Below are 20,562 nucleotides of genomic sequence, written 5' to 3'. Positions count from 1 at the left end.
ACCTTCTACCTGGGCCTGGCACTGTTTACCTATCAGAAGCACGTTTTTAGATCCGTTTTCATCCTTGGAGCTTTCGTTGCCATCTTCTTGGGCAGAGCTGCGCCTATCTACCTGTTCTCCTTCTTCCTCAACTTGGGCAGGAGTAAGGTTGGCTGGAATTTTCGACGTAGGACGTTTCTGGCCTCAGGGGAGTGGTGGCATTTGCACCGGCCGAGACACAGCATCCAAAGCTCGCCAGATGACGTGCACGACCCATCATCGTCTTCTTCACCACCTGATCCTTGGTGGAGGCGCGACGCCCACGTGTCATGCTTTAATGAGCTAAGGGTTGAGGAGCCCTTCCAAGAGGACCAGAACGAGTGCTGGCAGCACTTCAGAGTTGGTACTCTTAAGTCTTGCAATGGGATGGTCCAGAATCTGCTGGGGGAAACTGGACAAAGCAGGAGTGCGAGGGGATATTCAGGCTGTTGTAACTTGGACCACAATTACCCCAGTTCATCCTCACACAGTGGCCCCCCATTAACCACCACTCTCCCAGCCTGGTGTGGCTCATTAGATGTCTGACCAGTCCCCAAGGGTACGATAACCAAGAGCCACCGAGAGCAAGACTGCTTTTATCCTGAGGGTGACCTCACCTTGACTGTGGGGATGGCACACTGCCAATGACTCCTCAGGCTCCCACACGGCTTCCATGAGCCTCGATGGTGGTTAGAGAACAAAGAGCAGCTTGGAGGTGCTGGAACAAGACCTGGGAATGGGAGACCAGGTTTTAAGCTGGGCCACTCACTGCCTAGTGTTCCTCCTGGAGCATAATGCATGAGTTCCCCCCAAACCCTGAAGCGATGGGGTAGGCCCACAGGTGGGGTGAGGCTGGCTGCATGCTCCCGTGTTATTTGAAGTGGGATAGTGTCTGAATGGAACTAACACTTCTATTGTATTGAGGTCTGAAGACATCTTAACATTTAAAATTTAACCTAAGATGCAGATGGTGGGGGCTCAAGTATCTCCAAATCCTCACAAATACAGAACTATTACCACTTTTTCACACAGCAGCGTGCTGTTCAGAGTTAAACAAATTAAAAAAAAGAAACACACACAGCATGCTTTTCAAAAAAAAGTGAGGAGACTCTTCTCAGACTCTGGTTTCATTACTCTATAGGAGTTGAAATTTCTGGCTTTTTCCTGCTTCCAAATCTACAACTCAGGTTCTGATTTACAAGTTCAAAGCACTTACCAGTTTGTATTTCTGGTTCACCTATATTGCTTTTGGATACAGTTGTGCTTTAAATTTTTCTCCACTTTTTTCTATTGTCTTTCTTTTCAAAGCTCCAAAATATGTATTATCTCCATAGGCTAACATTTTAAAGCAAACATTATGTGAATAAGCAAAAGAAATGATAGCTTTTTTGGACATCATGAAAACTCTATGCCATGTACCATTATTCATAGGCAACAAATCCTAAGTGAACAACAGAGCTCTGATGAGTAAAATCTGTGTGTCCTTCTGGATGAACAGCAGAGAGCAGATTAGCAGCACTGTTCTGCCTTGTACTGATTTTCACCCATTTCCCTGAATTTCATGAGCTCAAAGCAGGGTATCAGGTCTGTTTATAAAATGGCATGCTGCCTATATAAAATAGATCCCATAAATCACCTTACGATCCAGTCAGTTTAATATAAAATGTTTTTAATTGTTCTTGAAAACATTTAAAAAAACAATTTTTGAGCACTTTCAATAAAAAAAGAGAACTGAAATGCTACTGCAATATTCAACTACTGTAGTTTCAGCAGGTACAACAGACAACAAAACACTGGGAAATCTGACTTTTTTGCACTAAATGAAAACATGAAACAGGGCTTGTTTTTTTCATTTATGGTGTAGTTAAGCACATTATAGTACAAGACTATTATATGAACCTCAGATGCACTGCACAAAACACTTTCCTTCTTTTTCAGTTCAAAAGTCAGTGCTTATTGCAATTATATGCAAAATTATTTACTTCATGAAGTCCTATCATGATAAACAGTATGCAAAATGTTTTAAACATCAAAACAATGAAAATAATCTGAGAAAAGAACATATTCAACAATAACTAAGCAGAATTAGTAAACATAAAAAAGTAAATAACTTGTGAATAACTATGCTTGCCTGGTTAACACTGAACCAGTTTCAATACAGCCAAGAAAAAAAAAGTGGTTACAGGAATACCTAGTACTGTACAAGATAAGTCAATAACACTCATGCACATTTTGTGATCATGTATTAACATGGTGAAGCAAACTAAACTTAATTCTTCCTGCTGTAATATTCTCATGTAAGAGAATAAGAAATAGAAATATCTCATTGAGATCAATGCACATTGCTACATAAGACAATTTTATCTGTCACTTTGATGACATTTTGTCTTTTCATAATGAAACACATTTAAAAAGTTTAATCTGTGGACTGTATTGTTGCATTTATCCTAAGAGATGTGCCTACCACAGGTTCAACAAATTTAGTGCAATATATGAACCCCAGAAAGTTTGCTGGACGAATTCAACCAAATTTAAAGTGTTTGCTGCAATACTGTACAGGGGGTTAAAAATCCTCCAGTCTTTGTATTTTTATCAAAAAAGATTTCCATTATTTTTTTATTAGTAGGAAGCTAATAATGTAAACAAGGGATTAGAATGGCCTCAAAATCTCCCTTTCAGAGTATCTCATATAGAAAGGCTCCCATCATTTATTAAAATAAATCACACAGTTTCCTTTGGGTATTGCATACTTTGGTGTGCAGTAGTGCTGTGTCTCAATGTACAGTGAAGAAATAACTAGCATCAAGAAAAAAATATCTAACAGATTAAATCAAGATAACAGCAAACACACACAAATGCCAATAACTAGGACATATCAATATATAAACCTCTCAGCCAACCCTAGCACCATTTATTTATCAAAATATGTTAATACCCTACCTTGCAAATTTATTGAATAAAACCTTATTAAATTAATCCCTTCATCACAACTATTAAATATTCATTGACTGTAATCTTCTGATTGGCTTACTAATTGAGGTAAAGGAAAGCTTAGCTAGGTTCAATGTAGCATAGAAATGGTTTAATGTTAGCTTTAAAAACTTAATGGCAATTTTTAAATCTATCTGAAAGTAATCTTGAAAATGCTTAAATGGAGCTGTAAACTAGTGAGAAGTTTTGTGTCAACATGAAATTCATAAATAATTATTCATAGAACAAAATGGGAGCCACAGAGAGAAACATTTTAAAACAAATCCTGAGTGCTTATTTTGCAATTGTGGTTATCACAATAAATAAATTAAGCATGTAATAAAATGCTCCTCTTTTTCAAGTACTATTGATATCCACCTTTGTTTTAGCAGAGATATAAAGATTTGTGGCTTCAGACCTCAGGTGGTGAAATGGTTTTTGTTCAGCTTTTTTTTTATCTCCTTCCTGCTTGTTTTTCAGAGAGGTCCCATGATCAAACTGTACTACCAGATTCAGGAGGAGTGAAGGAGTCAGTCACTAAATTGAGGACTTAAGAATATTATAAGTAAAAAAACTTCAAAATAAATCTTAAGTAGACATTTAATATGTGCATGCAGCCATTGTGATAAAATTAAGAAAATGCTTTTCTTTCTCAATTCCCCTATCTCAGTTACCAAATAGTAAAATATAAAATGTGTTTTCTAACATGCTTGTATTTATTCTGTTAAATTACAATGTTTGGAGTTATTTATACTGTGTGCGTGTGTTTTGTGTGTGTTGGCTCCATATTAAAATCAATATTTTAAAATAAGACTAATGCAAGGTCACAAATATAAATGGCTACTAGTTTTTCCTTTTAAAAATTTTAATGCAGCTTTTGCTTTCCTTAAATTAATAGTTAATATTCCTTTATTTTCTCCTATTGAAGCCCTTCATTGCAGGTGCAAATGGTACTGAAGTCCCAGAAAGTCCTACAGAGATTTTTCGTTCTACAGTAGCTCTATGCTTCAAGCCTAAATACTTGTAATAACCTGAATATTATCCCTGTTTCAAGGAAGACCTTCTTGTCTACAATTCACCTTAGCTATGATTTCATATCTAAAAGATAATGCCAACAACAAAAAAGCCTATACCTAAAATCAATGGTTTCCTCCAAATTCTGTGTAGATCAACCAATGAATTAAAATGAACTTATACAAAACAAAGATCTAGATTGCTGTTGTCAAAGCTGGTTAGTCAATTGCTTACTAGCAAACAATGTGATTAAAACAGGGAACACTATAAAAACTTAAAACCTAACACTTGTTCTTCTACAGCCTACTGTCTTCAGAAACCTTTTAAGAACTGAGGCGAGTCTAACCATTTCCTATTGAAGAAGAAACCACTTCTGCAGCAAACTCTTTTAAAATGTCACAATTAATAGTGAGTGTTTCTGCTGCGGGAGGCACTTCCATTAAGACAAATACAATACATATGTCTTTAGATACAGTGTGCTACATATTATAAAACACAATTTAACCCAACATTTCAACAGTAGGATGGTCCTTGCTTTCTATCCATTCAAAACCTGATGAAGTCATAGAGCTCATGGATTCACTGCAAATTTGTTGAAACAATGGGTCATTCTTTAATTCTTCCAGTGTAGCTTCATCATCTTGTCCCTGATGACGACCTGGATCAAACAGTAGATTTGGGTCTAAAGTGTTCAAATCATTGATGCTGCCTGAGAGCTCAGAAGACAACCTGATATCACTAGAGAAATCAGATGCACTAGTAGTGAGGTCAGAGGCTACCTGACCCACCAGCTGCTGGTTGGTTTGCAAGCCGTCTCCACTCAACAGGTCTTTAACAGTGCTATTGAAATCTAATTGTTGCTCTTCAATTTCTGATTGTGCTTGATTATCTCCAGGAGAAAAACTGATCCGATCGGTGCTATTACTTTTGGTGAGGTAAGATGGTGTTTGGAATTCATAAACAGAAGTGCTGGAATCGATCATATTTTGATTGGCACTAGGAAAAACAGTGGAAGTTTCCAAAATCTGAGTGAGATTCATCCGAGCGGTGTAATTGGACGGTAGGTTGTTCATGCCCAAACCTCTCATTGCGTCATCATTGTCAGAATCTAGTTTACTCAACAAAACATTGGTTATTTTCTTACTGTTTGTCTGCTTCTGAAGAGCATTCGGGAAGGCTGTCTGCATCATGACTGTCAATGGGACTGACTGACTTCTCTGAGCGATGTTGTTGGCACATGCGTCTGTGTGAACGTTTGTGAAAACATGAACTTCTGGGGTCACTGGGCTTCCGAAGGGGGTCACATTAGATCGGGGGATATTGGATACTGGATAGAGGGTACTTCCACTAAGATTACGTTGGCGATGGACAGCGGGGCTCACACTTCGGCATCTGAAGTTGCTGCTGGCAGATGAATTATTTCCTTTATTATCGAGGGGGGCGGGGACTGCAAAACCCTCCTGTTTGTTGGTGTTATTTACAGTGGCACCTTGATGCTGCACAGGAGAGACAGGAGTCAAACGACCGAAATGAGTGTCATGGTGTCTGGATTGAGACTGGTAAGACTGCCCAGGCACAGCAAATGCATGAGGTTTCCGGAAACGGTCTTCCACGAGTTCCTGATAGCTTGGGAGAATGCCATGGCCAGACACTGATGAATTCCCAACCCCACTATACCCATTATTCATCCATTCAAGCTTAGTTTTGTCAGGGTGTGTGGCCATGGGCCTCTGCATCGGTTTCACAGGACTACTTGAGACAATGCTGGCATCATGATATGCCATACTGGAGCTTATTGGGGTAAATGCAAATGGATTCCTGCATTCAACAGGGCTGGGAGGGACACTACTGCTGCAGTTAGAATGCGGGGTACCAATGGGTGTATGTCGGCTACTTCCTAAAGCACTGTCCACAGGTGTGGTCTGGGCCAGCCTGGAGCAAGGGCTCTCCCGGGACAGACTCTGAGACCCAGCAATCATTTCCGAAGTTGGGGTTGGGGTTGGGGTTGGGGTAGGAGTGGGTGTGGGTGTGGGTGTGTGGATTGGAGTGCCATTGCTATGGATTGGATGATAGAAGTGGGTGCTGGAGGCGTGAGATGACATTGGAGCGCCTGGAGTTACTGACTGATTCTGAAGGGTCATTCCCAAACAGTTACCATAAGAATGAGAATTGTTCATTGACATTTGCTGCTCCATAAGCACCAGCTCTTCCACAATGCTATCTTGTGTGAGTTCATCATCAAAAGGAAAGTAGCTTTCATTTGTTTGGGAGACAGAAGGCTCAAACTCCTTCAGTTCGGACTGTAGAGGTAACTGATCTGAAGACTGTGCTTGTATTTGATTCAAAGAAGATTCTTGTATCTGGCTGTGTAGCTGCTGGGTATAGGTGTCCTGCGGCATTCCTTCTAATTCCCAAACAGATTTCTCTAAGTCACTGATATCAGAGTGCTCAGGAATTGTCATAACACTGATATCTTGCTGTTGTTCACAGCTGGCGGATACAAACTCAGAATCCTTAGTGACCTGTTGCCATTCATTTGGATTAAAGCTGCCATCTGTTTTTGAATCACTGTCTAAGAGAAAGACACTCCCTTCAAGTTTTACTTTTATATCTGGAGATGATGATGGTGTTTGCTGTTCTGAAGCCGAATCACTGCTAATAAGAGCAGAAGAATTCAAGGGTCGGTTTGCCACTGTGTGTGAACTGACATTTACTGATACCTTGCTAGGAAGCTGAGCACCGGCTGTTGAACTTTCTGTTTTCCCTGAATGTGGAACCTTTTGGTCCTTCTTAACACTGCCTGGCTTCTGACCTTGTATGGTAACTGCAGAAAGCTGCTCCACAATTGGTTTCTTTACAGGAGGCACCTGGGACTCTTGCAACGCAGAAGACAGTCGCTTTCTTGGACTTCTAGTGCATGATTTAGGGTCTTTATTTATTGAGTCACCATTAGATGGTGAGCTGGTGCTGGTGAATGTTAAGTTCTGAGTGGCAACTGAGAGAGTGAGAGTGCTTTGATTATTGCCTGCTGAAGTGCCTGGTAGATTTTCATTACAGCGACTTTTACATTTGGTCCTCTGGTCACAGACCTTAGTTGTTTTTATTTCAGTGACACCTTCATTTGAAGGTTTTTGCACTACTCCATCTGCATTACCTTTCTGTCCCAAAAGGGCACTCGGTGTTTTGGGAGCTTTAGTCCCATCAGAGTTTTCTTGGCACTGTACAGGATTCTCATCTGACGATACTTCCGGTTCCATTTTGACTTCCACAGCAGACGGTCCCCCAGCACCGCTGGCTTTGGAGCCAGGAGACTGAAGTGAAACAACAGAACCATTCTTGATCTGTGGGAAGGTCCGCGACTCTTCTGTTGTTCCTGTAGCACTGTTTACTGAGGCAGAAGGTTTAAGAGGGGCACTACTATTGCTGGGTGTGAGGGATATTGCTGTCATTTTCACCACATTTAGAGAACTCATGTGTGAAGTGGGTACAACAGCGGTTTTAATGGGGCTGCTAGTAAAGAGGACAGTAGTGGGAGAGCGGATGGTGAGTGCACTGGTGTTGGCTGGTTTAGGTAAGATCTGAGGGTAGCGGTGCCGGGCAGAACGATCCCCACCAGGACTGGCTGGAACGTTCTGAGGAGTCTTTGGTGCCTGTTTCACAGACTGCATGTGCTGAGTGACCACCTGTACATTGAGGGGAAGAACTTTGCCATCAGAAGAACTCATCGGACTTGGTGAAGTTACCAACTGCCTGGTCCGCTGGACCTGTTACAAAGTGGAAAACAAGAAAATCAGACTTGACGAGTCTAGGATACAAACTGTTAATTCCTGTATATGTATAGTATTAAGGCATTTAAGAAATGTAATGCTTAAAAGGAAAAATAAGACAGTTTCTATGTTAGATGAGAGTTCTTATAGACTAGGTTCTATATAATCAGACGCATCAATATTATAATAAATGCAATATAGTGCAATATAGTTACAAAACACAGTAATAAGAAAACATTAAAATGATGAATACTTGCCAAAACAACGATTTTTAAGGAGGTTATAGGAAGAGGAGATAAAATCTTAAAGAAACATGCGACTATAAAGGTATCTACCCGAGTGTGCCAGGAAGGTGACTCACTCCCAGGGAGACGGTTGTGTAAGTGTCTACCTTGTGCGTTAGCAACTAAGCCACTGTAGGCAAGGTCTCAGACAAAACTACTGTCTCTCCAAGTTTGCTATACGGGGAAGAGTGCAAATGTGGTTACCAGGTAGTCCGTGTATTAATGACATGACACTGATGATGATAAGAAAAACAAGGTGACATAGCTCCTTAATAATAGCATCTGTAAAAACAAAAATGCCATCTTGTTTTAGCACGCTGCACTCTCATTTAAAAGCTCCTTTCATCATAACCTCAGCTGTGTGAGACAGGAAAGGAGAAGGCTGTAACTTCTATTTGTCGATAAGGACAAGAGTCGGAGTAGCTAAGGGACTTGCCCAAGGTCCTATGTCCAGCAAGCCACAGAACTAGGTCTATATTAAAGCATCATCAATACACATTACAATTTTGCTCCATCTGAATGCTAAAAAGAAAAAAATATTAAACAAAAAATGTTTGTCATTGCGTCATCTTGGCTTAGCTAGAGATCAAACACCTCTGAAACTGACTCATCTCTTACATAAAGCTCTGATTATGTGCATATTTGACATATCTTGGATTTTTGCATTTTCACTTATTTTATAGCTCACTTTGAAATCAACAATGTATATCCCGAATAAAAGACAACCAGCTGAAGCAGAATCTATGTGTGGTCACAAAATCAGTTTATAACTGAATCTACACTTTTACTTGCCTTCTTCTCATGTGCCAGTTTTAATTAATTGATAGATTTCCCACCATCCCAGTAAGGCCAAACACAATTTAATGATATTACCGGAATGGGACTAGGGACAGCTGCCACAACGATACCAATAGGTTGAGGAGAAAGGATTGCAGGATTTCCATTAGAAAGATTAGTCACTCCATTGGTTGTAGTGCCTTCTGATTTTTTTGCTGTGGATTCTCCTGGCAAAGGGGACTGTAATTTCTGTTCTTGCTGCTTCTTCTGAATTTTCCGTTGCAATTGCTGTTTAGCATCAATAGGAGATGGCAAAGTCTTCATTTGAGGCTGAAAGGAATTACTTTCAGCTGTAGGTATAAAAGCAGAAGGCTGGGTAATTCCTTTAATTCCTGAAAATAAACAGGAAGGAGAGCTAAAATAAATACCCTCCTTTGTAGAAGGCAGGTACAACTATATTTCTTTGAATATGTAGCCATCTACTGGACAAAGCAACCAAAACCAGCAAATGTTACCTCACAATTTCTTTATGAAGAAAGCATAAGGATTAAATTTCCAATTTATAAACATGTGTCAATATAGTTTTACATGACACCTCAAAATATGGTTCCACTCAGGTGACAGCTTTAGTTAAATGCACAATAACAGATGAAGATTTTGAAGAGTAGTAGTAGTTATGCTGAATGTATTACAATTTATCAGATGCCAGAAATTTCGCTCCCTCCTTCTCTAATTAGAACTTGATTGTACTATTTAGCCCACAAGGGGCACTCAATAAATATTTGCTGAAACCATCCATACCTTAGAAAAAACTGGTATGGGGAAGCCTTTAATTTAATTCTACCAGAAATTCATGAAAACAGGTACTACTATGTAAGTATTCCAGTATGATATATGAGAAGTTAAGCAGTTTCTTAATAAGACAGAGGTTAAGATATTTTTAAATAGTGTCACTGAGAAAACTTTTTACATCAGTAGTAAGATCAACAACGAGAAAAAGGAATGATACGATAAGCAAGAGATAAATTTTAATACAAGAAATATTGATTATATAGTATAATTAATTTTATCAAAAGCTCATTTCCCATGTAAGATGTTGTAGGAAGATCATCAGAAAGTAAGCTGTGGCTGGCACCTTGCTATTCCTTTCGACAGTCCAATTGCTGCATTTCAATGCTCGTTAACAGCAAAAACTTGGAGTGGGGAGACAGGACGGAGAGAAAGAAGTAACTGTAAACTCTCACATACTCACTCATCTTTGGACCCCTCTTCTATCCCCTAAGTACTATTTTTTCTTTTTAAATCCAGCTTGAATTGCAGTCTCCCTCCTGGCCCCCAGCCTCAGCTCTGGCTTCTGGGCACCTGCACCCCTCAGAGCCTCTGCCAAAGGCTCAAAGCTGTCTTATCCCTCTTGCCAGGGTTTCTGGACAGGGATGAGTTCCAAGCAGCTGACTTAGAAAAGAACATTTGTAACACAACCTGTTCTCAATATGGAGACTAGATTTATTAAAAACCAAATTCACCTTCAAAGGATGAAGATTAATCACTACCAAAGGTATTAAAAAAAAATGTGGCAATGGCTGAGAACAAAATTTCAAGAGAGATTCTAAAAATGTTTTGAGTGATGATACAATTGTCGCTGTCAGCTTCCCAGGCTGACCATTCTCATACTGGGAAAACATGTTTATATACGTAATATTTCCTATTTTTGTTTAAAAACACACTTTTCTTTACACGTATGCTTTCAAAGTTCATTCAATTCATGCAACATTTCTTTCAGTCAGACTTTGTTCAAGTGCTCTTCTAGGTGTCAGGAGGGATAGGAGAAACAGGATGCACAAATGCTGAAGGGCCCCTATGTTTTAAAACCTCCTTTTGCCAGGAGGTAAGAAGACAGTATGGTGTAATGGAGTTAACCCGGGCTTCTGAGGTAAATAAATCTGATTTCAAATCCTGGCCCCTCGACATTTCTGCCCATGGACAAATGACTTAACCTCCCCAAGTCTGTTTCCTGATCTGTAAAATGGGATTAAATTTCACCTACCTCACAGGACTGCTGGGGGAATAAGTGAGGTGACATATGCAAGCTATCTAGCTAGATACGGCTGTCCTAGCACTGTCCTACTCATGTACAAGCAGACAGATATAAGTCAGACAATTTACATCTTGACTCCTGTAAGAAATTGTTTTGCTGAAGTGGGCCCCAAATTGACCATAAAATGAAAGGGCAAAATAATTACAAACACACACACACCACAAAAAACTTAAGGCTTCTGATGAGTACAAACTGAAAGAAACATGATTCATTATTAAAATGATTAAGATAAAAAAGTGACGTTATTTGAGAGATTGTAATTCTGGCTGAGATAAATCTATTGTAGATATGAAAATATTTACATGGAACATTAGGAGGAATCATCTCTGGAAAACAAGTTTCACATTAATACATTTTTTCATAGAAATTATAATTTCCTAGAGTAATAACACAATTTATTCACTCTTTTCGGTTTATAACGTATGACCTAAATGAGACATTTAAAAACTTTCATCAAACAGATACTTTTACATAGCTTTAATTTAGGAGGAAGTAATTTATCCCAACAATACTTGCAATTCCTAAAACTGCCATTTCAAAGATTCCCATTTGAAAATACTCACTTGCATATTAAAAATCACTCTTGCTATTTTATAGTAATGCTTCATAGAGTTTTTGTTTGTTTGTTTGTTTGTTTTTAAATTTTTAAGAGTTTATTTGAGCCAAACTGATGACATATGCAAGGGAGCATGATCTCTAATACTCCAGAGAGTAAGTTTTGCAGCTTCTTTTTTGCATTTGAAATTAAGGAGGGGACGCAAAGGAGATTGGAGAAAACAAGTCAGGGACTGGATTGCAGGACAGTTAACAAGATGATGTGCTCTCTAACAAGAGGGTTTATACCCCTGGCGGCATTTCAAAGGTGTGTTAAACTAGATGCACTGGAACAACAAGGCTGGCTTAAAACCTGTCACTAAAGAAGTTGCAGGCCTGGGACATGACTACGTACCCACCAGGACGGCCCAGTTAGGAATTTATCATCAGACAACTTATTTTTCTGTGAGACTATGGTACCTCTCACATGGTCCAAAGATGATTTTATTTGTGACCGTTAGTTTCTGGGATAGGAGTCCAGCCAAGTAATTTTAAAATTTAATCTTATCTAATGTTTAATTTATTAATTTAGATACACACATATACTTAAAAGTACATACACACATATTCTTCCAATTTTAAATCAATGGAAAGATTAATATCAACTGGGAAATCTTCAAAATTTCATATTTCAGCAGAGCAATATACGTAAGTATAGCTCTAAGCTTTAAAATGAAAGGACTGCTATTAGTACTATTTTTGTTGGCTCAATAAATCCATATGAATTTACTGTTAAGTGAAGTTACGCGTGAACTCATACATACAAATATTAAAAAGACAAAGAAGTTCTTTGGCTTAACTCTTCTTTGCTACCAACTCCAATAGAGTAACATCCCTGTTGCAGTCAGCTTGTTTCCAACCATTCTGTACCTGGCGGTGCGGCTGCCATCACAGTTAGAGCTGCCATGGACTTGGTGCCTATGTAATGACTTTTTACAAGGAAGCGGGCTAATTCCAAGACCGTGTCAAATGGCTGGCTCAACACTTTCTGGGCCCACTCACACACAAGACGGCAAGCAGAAGAGATAACTTCTTCGTCAATATTTTGAAACTGCCCAGAAGGTTCAGCTCCTTCCAACTTAAATAAAAGAAAATGAAAAAGTTAACTTGTAAAAGAAAGTTCAGAGAAATTAAACCAAAGTACATTCAAGGTACGTATTCTTAATTAGAAGATATAATCTAATTCTGTCAGGTCAAAGTATCATGAAGTGATCCACTGGCAAGCCTATTAGTGCTTTGCAAATAAAAGGCCTACTATGCTTACAGCCCCCAGTACACAGCCATCAGTAGCACTGTGAATATAACATTTAAATGGTTGTCAACCAGTATGTGAATACTAAGAGGTCTTTTGAATCTTTCTAAAGCCTCTTCTGACTTCAATAAAACAAACTATGTCACTAGCCTCTCTCTTCTGAAAACATTTATAATATGCACACTATTCTACAACTTAACCTTTCCTCCTGACAATATATATTGTCAGTATGTATTACGGATGTATTTACACATCAGTAAGATTAGACCTGTATTTGTTCCCCCTAATTTCAGGAACCATGTTGATATAAGTCATGTACGCTAACATTTTTCAGCCACGGTTGAATTTTTTTGTCTCATTTATTTTTTAAAAGGCAGAGGTCCTGGTCCCTGGTTTTATCTAAATGAGACCATGCAGTATGCATTTCAAGGTTGATATTAAGGTACATTTTAACTTATTAAAAAGAAAAGGCAGAATTCTTACCCCATCTCCAGTTTTGTGAAAGTCAAGATTGGGCAGTGTTGGCATATGAACAAAAGCTTTTTTTCTTAGTCCACTGTAGCAATATGTAATAAACAGTTAAGGTCTAAAGTATTCTAAATTAAATGAACTACTTATATAATTAGTACCTGAGACGTAACCATATACGAAATGAAAATAAAATCAGCATGAAATAACAACTACTTTCTGAGTTTCTCAGTAAAAGAAACCTTAATATTATGAACTCAGGATTTTTACTCTTTTGAAACTAGAATAGTCTTTGTTACTGTTACTAGAATGTTACTGTCTTAAATGTAACAAAATTATTCTCATCTGTTATAAATTTAATGAATAAATGTTTTTAATAAGCTGTGCCAGCCACCAGTAACAGGTCAGAAGGAAAGGAATATCCAGATGGAAACCTGGCACAGAGAAGGGAAACTTTAGCCCAGGGCACTGGGACAAAAACAACTCTTAAGAGTGTCACAAGGGCTTTAACCTTTTCATTTCTCTTTTTCCACTGAAACACACAGGATTATCGCCTGTAACATGCCAAAGACACATCAAGACATTTCTGTTTGTACTCAGGAAACAAGGACAGTTCATGTAACAAGTGGTTAAAGAACACCTGGAAGTATTTTAGAAAAGCAGCCTTCCACCTTTCCCCTTCTCTCCTTTCCTCCGTAGAATTGAATTTTTACACTGTGAAAAAGGCCAACAGCTAGGCAGAGAGAAATGAAGTATTTCCAATATGATACAAGAGACCCTTCATGTTACAATCTTCTTCCAAAAACAGGAAGAACTTTAACAAATTCTTAATTTTCATTTCCTTACTCCTGTTTGCTCTGAAGTATTTCTCTATCACAAGAGGGACCTTTTCCATGCCCTGGGTTTAATTTTAATACAGACTTTAAATGGTTGGCTGAAAAATATTTTAGAGAACATTAATCTTCCGGTAGAAGTTCCACAAGAAATTGTTTTGAGTGTTATGTATTCTGCCAAGGAGATCCTTATGTTTCTACATTAGAGGAAGGAAAGAAGATAAGCTAACATCTTTCTCCACTTTTATTGATAATTTACAATTGCTGTACTGTGGCATACCTCAGTAATTCTTATCGTTAAAAAAAACGAGATCAGAACATTAAGTACACATTACAGTCACAGAGTAATGAAATCTATCACAATCCTAAAAACCACTATTTGTAATTTCTCTTGCAGTCTGTTAAATAGATGGGAAAATAACGTTTGTAATTATTCTACTAAGTACTTTTGAGTTGTTTATGATTAATGATTTAATGATTTAAATTTATTTCTAAATATAGCTGCCGGTTGAACTATAACAGCAGACATTCTGTGATAAATGAGAACTTAAGGAAATTACTAAAAAACATTCTGGTAAAGGATATTTAGATTTGCCTCTCGTGCCCAGACGACGTGCCTTCATGTTTGGAAAGACATTCTTCATGATCTTTCCAAAGTCAGCAGCACTTAGTGGATGGTAACCAAGATTGTCACAATAGCTCCTGCAAAAGGAGGAGAGACCACTTTAGAGAGCAACAGAACACAGAACTATACAGCACAGTGCTATTTCAGTATAATTCGATTCCTTTGACAAAGTGAAAAAACACATCATCTTCGAGTCATTCACCACAATTTTCACTGATAGCTGATCACCATTCTCCAGAGACGAACTCAGGTTTAGTTCGCTTGTTTCATCCTCAAGGTATACAGTACCGCTGCTTTCAACAGCATTCAAGAAACTTGCAATAAGAGACACTGGTGGTACAAAGTTTTCCAACTACAATCCAACCTTGCACTTTGAAATAAGTGTATCCAGATCAAGCAGCAGGGCTACAAGTTTCCACATATATATCAAGCTCATGGACTGGGATAATTTCCAATATAAACATTATGTACACCAGACATTGAGACAAAACTACTACACAGTTTAAAACAGAAACATGATATATTAGAACTAAGAGGCACCTAGAGATCGTCTATACCACCACTCTCATCTTACCCATGAGGGAAAAGAACGAAGGCACAGAGAGAAGTTCTGAAGGTCCAGTGTTCTCCCCTCAGCCCTACCACCCTTATTATTGTCAGGAAAAAAGTACATTGTAAGGCAGTAACTTCAAATGTGACCAAAGAAACAAACCAAGTCTTAACTACTGCTGGAATCAGGGGTTCTGTGTTTCTCCAGAGGTACCAGTCATAGGTAAGAGGCCAATCTGTCCTCGACCAGTTCAGCAGCAGGCCAAGGACACATCTTGTTCTGGCTACCAAGACCTTCCTCATAACTGTTGGACTTTGGGAGAACCCCTAGCTAAGAAACGCCAAAGAGGAAGTCAGAGGAACTGCAAAGTACTTTAAGCAAATCTCCCCACCTCACCTCCCATTTCAGCATCAACCAAAGCAGGTTCTTGATGAAGTCATGGGGTGGTGAGCCAAAGAGAGAGCTTTAGGATGAAGCAAGAAAGGAGAAGCACTGGAAGACCTGTTGGGCAGGGTATAATGGTAATTAACTTGAGTTCTTGTAGACTGCTGAAAATACTGGCAACATGCCTGAAGTGACCCAAACACACGAAGTTGAACTGGGAGAGACGCAGGGACCCTTGGGAGTCTTAGAGAGAAGTATTACCCCTTTCTTGGAGACAGTGGTATTTTTCTTTTCTTTTCTTTTCTTTTTTTTAAAGATTTTATTGGGGAAGGGGAACAGGACTTTACTGGGGAACAGTGTGTACTTCCAGGACTTTTTTCCAAGTCAAGTTGTTGTCCTTTCAGTCTTAGCTGTGGAGGGTGCAGCTCAGCTCCAGGTCCAGTTGCCGTTGCTAGTTGCAGGGAGCGCAGCCCACCATCCCTTGGGGGAGTCGAACCAGCAACCTTGAGGTTGAGAGGACGCGCTTCAACCAAATGAGCCATCTGGGAGCTCAGCGGCAGCTTAGCTCAAGGTGCCGTGTTCAATCTTAGTTGCAGGGGGCAGAGCCCACCATCCTTTGCGGGAGTCGAGGAGTTGAACCAGCAACCTCGTGGTTGAGAGCCCACCGGCCCATGTGGGAATCGAACCGGCAGCCTTCAGAGTTAGGAGCATGGAGCTCCAACCGCCTGAGCCACCGGGCTGGCACAGTGGTATTTTTCTTGACTGTGCCCTCCCTAGTCCCACACCAAATTCCACAGACTTCTGGTGGAGGGAGAGGGAAAAGATGCCCAGCAAACACATTCCCAACCATGCTGAAGAGGAGGGAGAAGGGAAAGGAGCTAACACATATCGAGAATTCCCTCTACAGAAGTATTAGATTAGACACATCCTATTTAAATTGAGACTAAATGCAATACTCTGAGTGGTTCGGGGGTCAAAGTTTAAGTTACAAAGTGAAGGGGTGACTGTTTTTGGATGCTGACAATTTAAATGAATTGTATTAAGTCGTAACCATTTCAGTGGCAAGTTAAATCAGTCATTTTATGGCTTAAACCATCACAGAAAGAAAAGGTGAATGGAGCTCCTTTGTATCTCAGGGACAGAACATGTTTCCTTGACCTGGAACGTAACTTCTCTTATCCTTCAAGTCCCAACTTAAATGTTACAATTTTTGAAAGTGCCTCTTATGACTATCCTATCTAAAGAAGTGCCTTTGCTTGTCACAACCTCACCATATTCCCCATCAGTGGACTCTGTTCCTTTTCTTCTCATGACCTAATTATGTAATAGCCAATTTACCCGTTGTCTCCTCAATCAGAGCAGTGACCATATCTGTCTGGTTCACCATCTTATTCTCAGCACCAGGAACAAGATTTAAGAGTCACATTCAGCCTTAATACGACATCAAGTATGCCATATTTAAAACGACAAGAAATGTTAAAGAAACACATAAGGAAAAAAAGCAAAAAAAAAAAAAAAACAAAAAAAAAAACCATACCCAAAACAAAAAAGACTGCCCAGTGGCTTCTATGACAACACTGGCAGATGGGCCTAAAAAAACTGATACCAAATAAAGTGAAGCAGGGCAGTGAGCCTACTGAGATAAAATATCCATTCTATTCTCCCTCTGAGATTTTAATTTTGATGTTTTTTTCATTCTATATAAAAATTTTTTACTTTGGTAGAAGTGGTAGGTGAAAGGTTGGCAAAGTTAATTATCAAAATGATCAATTTGCTTGTCAAATACAACTAATCCTGAGTGTGATTTCAGATTGTGGCCATCTGATTTCATCTGAATTTTGCTTCTTAATTACTCCACTAAAAGAGAATAATTCACCTTCTGGAAGAATGAGTCTTGTTTTTTATTTTTTTTTATAATGACCATATCATTAAAATACTCTTTCGTGGATAAATATAAAAAGCCTCTTGTAGACACACAGACAGCTCAAATCATTTATTCCTCCTGAATCAAACAGTAGGCAATGTTAAGAAAAACCTGTTCATGATTCAAAATTCTATACTTTGATATCTTGTAAGTCAAAGACAAAATAAAGAGAGCCTCAGTTTAAAACCAACAATAACAATGCCGGAACAGGCCCTCAATTTCTTAAATTTTGTGAAATCTTAAAACTGGAAATGAGTTCAGCAGTTGTACAGCTCAACTTCCTGCCAGATGTGGAAATGGCCGGACTCCTAAATGAGGGGTTACCTCAATATGAACACTTGCTCTCATGGGGAGGGCTCTACACTGCGAGGTAAAGCCTACCCAATTTTCAACAGTTCTAATTTTCAAAGAAAAAGAATTTCATTATAAGCATCCCTTCTTCACTGAGACGATCTAAATACTCAATGAATGTTTTTCATCTATTTATTGATGATATATTTGTAATCATAAAGCCAGAGTAATATGACAAACTATAGGTCATTCCAGGCCATGTAGAAATCTTGGTTAGTTTATATCTCATTTTCCTGCTTCATAACTAACTGCAGGTTGATTAAGATATGATGTCAATTAACACCTAACTCAGAATCAGATTATATTTATCTAAGACTCAAAAAGGGCAACAGAGAATGTTAAGATGCTCTAATGCTATTATTAAAATGAGATAATTTGTTTTTTTCTCACTTTTTTTTTCAAGTATGCTTTTAAGACTTTGAAATTAAGCCTCATATTCAACATGAACATCAACACGTCACTCAAAATTCTTGTTAGCAAATCAATCTTAAATGTTTAGTCATACCATTTAAAAATTAATTATATAAGTTAAAGGTATACATTATTTAAAGGTACAAAAATATAAACACAAACCATAAGACGAGTGGCAAAATAAGAGTCAAAGGATACCCACACATACTTGAACATTTTTTCAGTGCTTTGTACGTATTGTATCATTTACTCCAACAACCTTGAGGCTGGTATTTCTTTTTCCTGCAGAGTTGTTTTTATACTCCTTTTGAAACACTAAGTTTCAAACCATTATATAGGAGCTGCTATTTTCTTACGGATGTAAAAAAAATGGTCTCAACATTATTTACGTGAAAACATAAACATGTATTTCACTATATATAAGTACATGCCTGTTATTTATAGTGCCTAAATTAAAAAAATGCCAGTTGGTAAGGAAGGTGGTAAGTAGTCCCTAAAATGCACGTAAGCTGTCTCATCGTAATAGCACATTACTATTACACATACAAAAAGTGTGATGCAAAAAAAAGATCTACACTACCACATAGAAAATCAAGGAAGATATTACACGTGTATAAAATATTATCAAGTTTAACTACTTTAAGGTAAAAAACATACTTTTAATTTGTGTGGGAAAAATTCTATTTGGCATATTCTTGGTCAATCATGCTATACTATTGTCTTAATTATGATTTCAAAATCCATACTGCTTTTTTTTTTAAACCTTTGAACCCCTTCACCAATTTTTCCCCTTAACCCCCACCTTTGTCAACCACCAATCCATTCTGTTAGCTTTTTTTCTTTTAATTCCACATATAAGTGAGATCATACAGTATTTGTCTTTCTTAGTCTGATTTACTTCACTTAGCATAATGACCTCGAAGTCCATCCATGTTGTCACAGATAACAAGATTTCATTCTTCTTTATGGCTGAATAATACTCCATTGTATGTATACACACCACAATTTCTATATTCATCCATTGATGGACACTTAGGCTCTTTCCAGATCTTGGCTATTGTAAAGAGTGCAGCAATAAACATGGAGGTGGATATACCTCTTTGAGTTAGTGTTTTAGTTTTTGGATAAACAGCCAGAAGTGGAATTGCTGGATCATATGATAGTTCTATTTTCAATTTTTTGAGGAAACTCTATACTGTTTCCATAGTGGCTGCATCAATTTACATTCCCACCAATGGTTCCCTTTTCTCCAGATCCTTGCCAAGACCTATTTCTTGTGTTTTTGATATTAGTCATTCTAACAGGTGTGAGGTAACATCTCATTGTGGTTTTGATTTGTATTTCCCTGATGATTAGTGATGTTGAGTATTTTTCATGTACCTGTTGGCCATCTATATGTTTTCTTCAGAAAAATGTCTATTCAGATCTTCATATCTTTATAAATACACACACACACACACACACACACACACACACACACACATATGGCTATTGTGTTACATGAGTTCTTTCTACATTTTAGATATTAATCCCTTATCAGACTCCTATGATTTACAAATATTTTCTCCCATTCAGTAGGTTGGCTTTTAATTTTGTTGATGTTCCCTTTGCTATGCAAAACTTTTTCATTTGATGTAGTTCCACTTGTTTATTTTTGCTTTTGCTGCTTTTACTTTTGGTGTCACATTAAAAAAAATCATTGCCAAAACCTATGTCAAGGAGCTTACTGTCTATGTGTATATTTTCTTTTGGTTTCTGGTTGCAGAGTATCTTTTTTCTATCCTTTTACTTTGAGTCTATGTGTGTCCTTACATATAAAGTGAGTCTCTTGTAGACAGTATATAAATGGTTGTTTTTAAAAAATCCTTTTAGCTACTCTATGTCTTTGGATTGGAGAATTTAGTCTATTTACATTTAAAGTAATTATTGATAGGTATATACTTATTGCCATTTTGTTCATTGTTTTCTGGTGTTTTTGTAGTTCTTTCCTGTTTTCTTCTTCTCTTGCTCTCTTCCTTTGCGCTTATATTGCTTCCTCTTTAACCCTTGTGTTTACTACAGGTTTTTGCTTTGTGGTTACCACAGACTTACATATAACAACTTATATCTATAACAGTCTATTTTAAGTTGATAATAACTTAAGTTTGATTACATTGTAAAGCCCAAGATTTTTACTCCCCCTCCACATTTTGTGATTTCATCCCACATTTTACATTCTGTGTGTCCCTTAATTATTGTAATCAGT

General features: G+C 38.1%; 1 protein-coding gene across 3 annotated transcripts in view; it reads right to left on the bottom strand.

The window, feature by feature from the left end:
- Nucleotides 1-1,666: 1,666 nt before the first annotated feature.
- RFX7 (regulatory factor X7) overlaps nucleotides 1,667-20,562 on the bottom strand; it is a 96,031-nt gene continuing 77,135 nt past the window's right edge. For all 3 annotated transcript variants that reach the window (XM_033108252.1, XM_033108254.1, XM_033108253.1), the window contains 5 exons: nucleotides 14,658-14,774; nucleotides 13,255-13,339; nucleotides 12,390-12,597; nucleotides 8,927-9,222; nucleotides 1,667-7,766 (listed from right to left, as the gene is read on the bottom strand). In XM_033108252.1, the coding sequence (XP_032964143.1) occupies nucleotides 4,503-7,766; nucleotides 8,927-9,222; nucleotides 12,390-12,597; nucleotides 13,255-13,339; nucleotides 14,658-14,774 (3,970 nt within the window). In that variant the 3' untranslated portion in view covers nucleotides 1,667-4,502. The remainder of the gene's footprint in view (nucleotides 7,767-8,926; nucleotides 9,223-12,389; nucleotides 12,598-13,254; nucleotides 13,340-14,657; nucleotides 14,775-20,562) is intronic.

The sequence above is a fragment of the Rhinolophus ferrumequinum genome, chromosome 6 (genome assembly GCF_004115265.2).
Source record: "Rhinolophus ferrumequinum isolate MPI-CBG mRhiFer1 chromosome 6, mRhiFer1_v1.p, whole genome shotgun sequence".
NCBI classification, from domain to species: domain Eukaryota; kingdom Metazoa; phylum Chordata; class Mammalia; order Chiroptera; family Rhinolophidae; genus Rhinolophus; species Rhinolophus ferrumequinum.
The sequence above is the reverse complement of the archived record's forward strand: the minus strand, read 5'-3'. Positions and strand labels throughout refer to the sequence as shown.